The following is a 6,852-nucleotide window of genomic DNA, read 5'->3' on the forward strand; positions in this document are numbered from 1 at the left end:
CCAGGTCATGCTCTGACTAAACAAAATAGTCAAGAAAGTATTTTAAATAACTTTGCACTGGTAATTATTTGCACTTTTAAAACACATATATTTTTCTATTTCTATAATAAATTATTGACAAACGTGAAACAAATTTACGAAGCTGAGGTTGAGCTTCATTAACAAATACGTTCGGTAAATCCAATTATTTAATACAAATAATTGAGTAATTTGCAGGGGCAAATTATATACAAAGTGAATGCATTTTTCGTTTTCGTTTTCGCCAGTTACTTGCAACTACTTTGTTGGAATTTACCCATAATCACAATATTGATTATTTATCGTTTTTTATTATTCTATAAACAAAGTGAGTGCATCTTTCGTTTCGCTAATTTCTCGCGTTTACTTTGTTGGAATTTACTTACAACCGTCGCTCAACAGTATTCAAATACTCTTATCGTTCTTTGCGCTGCATTGCCTTCTCTCTTAAAAAATTTAGTAAATTGTGTTCACTATGTCAACTAAAAAGCGAGCATCATCCCCACAAAAAAATGAAGAATTGGATAAACTAATCCAGCAGCGAGAAACTGTAGTGGCCAGTATCTTGCGAATTAAAAAAGTAATTTCTGAAAAAACTGTTGATTTAAACCCTGTAGAACTGGAATGTAGGTTGGACATTCTCAATTCATACATTAAACAGGCCATGACTTGCCAACAAAAAATAGAGTGTATCAACGAGTTTGATGTATTTCGGCCAGATCTAGAAGAAATCTGCGTTGCTTCGAAATCATTGTTTCTACAGGCGTTAGATAAAAACCGCAAGTCTAGTATCCCTGATACTTCGCATGAATGCAGCAATCATCGTTCCAGGCTGCCAAGTATGCGTTTACCTAAATTTAGTGGGAAACATTCTGAGTACAAAAACTTCATAAGCCTTTTTGAAAGCTTAGTGCACAATGATCAGTCGCTAAGTGATATTGAAAAATTCAATCATCTCATTTCGTGTTTGTCTGACGAAGCTCTTGGTACAGTTAAGGCATTTCAACTCACTGAAACTAATTACTCAAAGGCATTAGCTAGTTTAAAAAGAGTTTACGATAACACTTGTCTAATCTTTTTCGATAGTATCTCGCAGCTTTTTGAACTGCCAGAAATGAACAAGCCATCTGCTTCTGCATTACGCAATATCATAGATACTGTTTCTGCCATATATGAGTCCCTATTGTCAATAGGAGATGATAAGAACATTTCAAATGCGATTCTTATTCATTTAGTCATGTCAAGAGTCGATGCCGCCACGAAATCTAAATGGGAGGAGCAATTAGATTACAATAAGCTGCCGCTCTGGTCTGATTGCGAGACTGCGTTAAATAAGCGATACCAACACATTTCTGCTGACGAAGCGTCTACGTCAAGGTCTCGATCGAACAGGCCAAAACAAGACAACTGGCAAGGTAAGAATGTAAAATCGTCACTTATGTGCAAGAAAAATAGTTCGCAAGAGGAAAGTAGATGTTTGTTCTGTAATGCGAAGGAACATGTAATAAATTCATGCTCCGCCTTTGCTGCCCTCTCAGTTACTGAACGGTTCAATTTCATTAAATCATCTTCGGCATGTATAAATTGTCTCAAGAAAGGGCACACGGTATCTAGATGCAAGGCGTCACGCTGCAGAGTGTGTAATCGGTCGCACCATACTCTTTTACACCAATATTCTACTAACACTCCTCAAACAGGTTTATCTTATAATCCAGAACAACCTATTATTTCTCGTGCCTCTGTGAATCATAGCTCATCGAATGACGATCAAATTATTCTAGCCACTGCAGTCATAACCATTCAAGGAAAATCTGGAGAGTATCAGCTGGCCAGAGCACTGCTCGATTCCGGTTCTCAAGTCAACCTTATAACCGAGGAACTTGCACAACGACTGCAACTAAAAAAAGAAGCGAAAACTCTAAACCTGATTGGCATTGGTGAAACAAACTCCACAGTACGGCAAAAATTACATGCCACTGTGAGATCACGTATTAACTCTTATGAGTTTTCTACTGATTTTTGGGTAATGCCTTCAATCTCCACTTACCAACCCGACAAATTTGTGTCAATGAGTAATTGGAATGTTCCTTCTAATCTTTCACTTGCTGATCCGCACTTTCACAAACCGCAAAAGATAGATCTTCTACTTGGTGCCGAAAGCTTTTTCGAACTGTTGTCGATTGGACAAATAAAACAAGGTACTAATCTTCCAATTCTCCAAAAAACTTTACTTGGATGGATTGTATCAGGAAAATATAAAGATGTCCCAAGTAATGTATCTAAGATATGCAATTTAATACGCCTTCAAGAAGCAGAGTCAACAGGTGATTTCTGCTTAAACTCTCTTGTGAAAAAATTCTGGGAATTGGAAGAAATTCCCAAGGAGCTCACGGTCAAAAAATACACAATAGAACAACAACACTGTGAGACCAAGTTTCTCAACACAATTTTACGCTTACCTTCAGGGAGGCTTAAGGTGCAGCTTCCTTTCAAGTCCAACCCCAACCTTCTAGGTCAGTCATATGAAACAGCAAAAAATCGTTTTCTCTCACTGGAACGCAGGTTGTCGAAAGACTGTATGCTTCAGAAGCTGTATATGGAGTTTATGGCAGAGTATCGTGACTTAGGTCACATGACATTAACTACTGACAACTTTTCTTCGACACCTCATTACTATATACCGCATCAGTGTGTGTTGCGACCTCAGAGTACCTCGACAAAACTTCGCGTCGTGTTCGATGCTTCATGCCGAACATCTTCACAAGTGTCGTTGAACGACATTTTAATGGTTGGTCCAACGGTACAAGAAGAATTGTATTCAATCCTACTTCGCTTTCGTATGCACAAATACGCGATGACTGCTGACATTACAAAAATGTACCGTCAAATCGAAATTGACGAGGCAGATCGCAATTTTCAGCTTATTCTCTGGAGGGAAAAACCTACGGATCAGATTAGCGTTTATAAACTGAACACAGTGACATATGGTACTTCACCTGCTCCTTTCTTGGCAACACGTTGCCTAAACTACTTAAGTGACCTGTACAAGAATTCTCATTCAGTTGGAGCAAGGGTTATCCGACATGACTTCTATGTCGATGACCTATTGACTGGAGCTGACAGTCTGAAGGAACTGGAAACAATTCGTACCCAATGTACTGAAATTCTTGATGCGGCTGGACTTAAATTAGCGAAATGGTTTTCAAACCATAAAACGTATGATTCGTCAGACTTCTTTCTAAATGTTAATAATACTGATTCCACAAAGGCGCTAGGTATACACTGGATTCCCCAGAATGATACGCTTAAGTTCCATGTAGACGAAAAGTTTCATGACTTGCGAGCAACAAAAAGAAACATACTATCAGTATCAGCTCGACTCTTCGATCCCCTCGGACTAGTATGCCCAATAGTGACTAAGGCAAAAATTTTATTGCAAGAACTTTGGCTTCAGAAGCTTGACTGGGATGAGTCAATTCCTATGCATCTCGATTCTAGCTGGCAAGCATTTAAAAGCAACCTGACTCAGATGGACTCTATTTCCATTCCGCGGTATGTTCATATTCATTCAAATATAAAATGCGATATTCACGGTTTCGCCGATGCGTCAATGAGAGCGTACGGCTGTTGCATCTACGTCCGAATTCATGATTCGAATGGGATTCATTCTGAATTGTTAACTGCCAAATCTAAGGTTGCTCCTTTAAGCACAAAATCATTACCCAGATTAGAGCTGTGTGCCGCTCATTTATTGGCTAAACTATGGTCTCGAATTCAGCCGTTGATTACTTGCGAAATCGGAGATGTTTATTTTTGGACGGACTCTGAAATTACACTTCATTGGATTAAAACTCACCCATCTACTTTAGCGACATTTGTAGCAAACAGAGTTGCAGAGATCCAAGAATGGACGAGCGAAGTTCTTTGGAGACACGTTCCATCAAAGCTAAATCCTGCAGACTTAGTCTCCAGAGGATGTAATGTAGATGAGTTGATTCACTCAATTTGGTTTCGTGGCCCATCATATTTGCTTCAAGATGCAATTAACTGGCCAAAAAATAATCATTTTCCACTATCAATAGATGAAAAAAGTTTGGAGAAACGAAAGGTCAAGGTCGGACTTTTAGCAGTTGAAATTGAAACTAATGTCATTTCAAAACTAATCTGTAGCCAATCATCTTACCCAAGACTGCTGAGAATTTTCGCGTACATTCTACGTTTTATCACTAAGAAAAATGAGAGAGCCAACGCTCTTATTCCGACATCAAAGGAGCTTAATTGGGCATTCTTGAAAATCGTTGAATTTATTCAAAATCACGAATTCAAGGAAGAAATCGAAAAAATGAAGAAGTCGCATAAATTACCAGTCAGCATTCAAAAACTAACTCCATTCATTCATACAGTCCAAGATGGTTCTCGAACATGCAATTTGCTTCGTGTAGGAGGTCGTCTACTAAACGCACCACTGTCTTATGATTCAAAATTTCCCTTGCTGTTACCTATAAAATTGCATTTTGTCGAGATTTATTTACGATTTCTCCATACAACCAATTGTCATGCTGGTCCAAAAGCCTTAGAAGTGCTGCTTCGTGAAAAAATTTGGGTCATAAATTCAAGCAAGGCATGCAGTAAAACCGTAAGAGCATGCATACATTGTTTTCGATACAAACCTAAGCTGTTGACCCAAGTAATGGGAAACTTACCTGCAGATCGGTTAAAGGCACTACGACCCTTTTTAATTAGCGGTGTCGATTTTTGTGGGCCTGTATACACCACTTTGAAAATTCGTGGTCGACCACCAGTTAAAATGTATATCGCAGTGTTTGTTTGTTTCACGTCAAAGGCTATACATTTAGAACTTGTAACAGATCTGACAACTAACTGTTTTATTTTTTGTCTTAAAAGGTTTGCCGGAAGACGAGGACTCCCAGAAAAAATCTATTGCGACAATGCGACAAATTTTGTAGGTGCCGATCGCAAGCTGAGAGAGCTGATAGAGGCGTTTCGAGAGCACAAGGACGATCTGGCATACTATGCTGCACAAAAGGGCATAGAGTTTGTCTTCATACCACCCAGGGCACCTCATTTCGGAGGATTATGGGAAGCGGCGGTAAAGTCGGCAAAACACCACATACAACGAACAACCAACAGTGCGCTTCTTACCAGCGAAGAACTGCAAACAGTGCTCGTAGAGGTAGAAGCCCTGCTAAATTCTCGGCCACTCAGTCCATTGAGTCAAGACCCGAACGACAAAGAGGCGCTAACACCAGCACACCTGTTGATAGGAGGTACTCTCCACACGCTGCCGCAAGAATCCGCACAAGGCGTCTCCGACAACAAATTGACCACTTTGAAACGTTGGCGTCTGTTATGCGAGCTCAAACGGAGGTTTTGGCAGGCCTGGTCGAAAGATTACATCCTACAGCTGCAGCCCAAGAACAAGTGGGTGTTCGAGCAGCCGAATCTCGCAGTCGGCCGACTAGTCGTCGTCCAAGAAGACAACCTTCCCTCTCACCGGTGGAAGCTCGGAAGGGTGGAAGCCGTAATTACAGGTCGCGACAATAAGGTCAGGGTCGTTGACGTCAATACCAGCAACGGAATTCTGAGGCGTCCAGTTCACAAATTAGCGATGCTGCCAGAAAATTGAACACATGATCGTGCTTCAACGCGGCCGGTGTTGAATGTTTATATTTTATATTGCATTTTTTGTTTAAAGTAGTTAAAATAAAACGCGTGCTGCTCATTTTTATTGTCAATATGCAACCCAATGTTGACTTTCGTCAACCTTGCACATTACATACGGTAATCTTAAAAAAACAACAACTTTAATTTTATACAGTTCTTTAGCTTCCAGACTGAACTGGGTTTTTTGATTCTCTCTCTTGCATTTCAAGTCCCAAGTGAACAGCACGCGTTTTATTTTCAATTTTCGATTTATTAAAATTTTAATTTCTTAAATAAAGTGTAATTATTCTGAATAAAATACTTTCGTTGTAACTTTCATTTTTTTTATAACTTCAATAAATACAAAAACTCTTGTATTTTTTTCAATATTTAATATATAAATTAATAACACAAATCTTGCGTTATGCATTGAGATTATAAAATATTTGTATCCAGGTTTTCGAATATACAATAAAATTCACTGCAGAGAGCATTTTAGGCCAAATAAAAATATTTAGACGATGTAAAATAAATAAAATAGAACTAGATCTAAAAAAATTAATCAACTTGAGTTCTAAGCCTGGCACTTGCAATCCAACAAGTTTTATACGGACTATAAATTAATTAAATACATAAAAATTCGAATATTTCCTAAAATCACTAATCAATAATCACTAGTACTTGGCAACACTCGAAAGAGCATTGTATGGTTAGCTAAATTTCAATAAATTAATTAAATGTGTGTTGTTCTTTGTTTATTACTGTTAACCCCTTAAATTAATCAATAATTAACAAAATAAAACACCTTGGTACAGGAAAGTAAAAATTAGATTCCGCGATGTGTTCCAATAAGTACCCGTAAAAAAAAATGAAAAAATTATACAAGAAATAAACAATAAAGTCGTATTAACTAAAGAGAACCCAATTGATATTTGTCATAGTTTTTTGCTATTAAATTTTAAATCCTTAGTGAGAGTTATATTACATACGCGAACAATAGCATCAGGACTTCGTACTCCACCCTCTAAATTTCAATTTGGCAGTATTCAATTGTTTTTGTTTTGAATGTTTTTGTAATATTCAAAACCAATATCGCATACCTGAGAAACCTGCCTGTTTCAAATTGAAATATTGTGAAATATATTTTCATTCGTGGTAAATTGTTGTTTT

General features: G+C 37.9%; 1 protein-coding gene across 1 annotated transcript; it reads left to right on the plus strand.

Moving 5' to 3' along the window:
• The first annotated feature begins 493 nt into the window (after positions 1–493).
• On the plus strand, positions 494–5,583 carry LOC119686332. Its single transcript, XM_038100896.1, has 2 exons — positions 494–4,923; positions 4,986–5,583. The coding sequence occupies exons 1-2, from the start codon at positions 494–496 to the stop codon at positions 5,581–5,583; spliced, it is 5,028 nt and encodes a 1,675-aa protein (XP_037956824.1).
• Positions 5,584–6,852: the final 1,269 nt, after the last annotated feature.

Source organism: Teleopsis dalmanni, chromosome 1 (genome assembly GCF_002237135.1).
Source record: "Teleopsis dalmanni isolate 2A chromosome 1, ASM223713v2, whole genome shotgun sequence".
Lineage (NCBI taxonomy): Eukaryota > Metazoa > Arthropoda > Insecta > Diptera > Diopsidae > Teleopsis > Teleopsis dalmanni.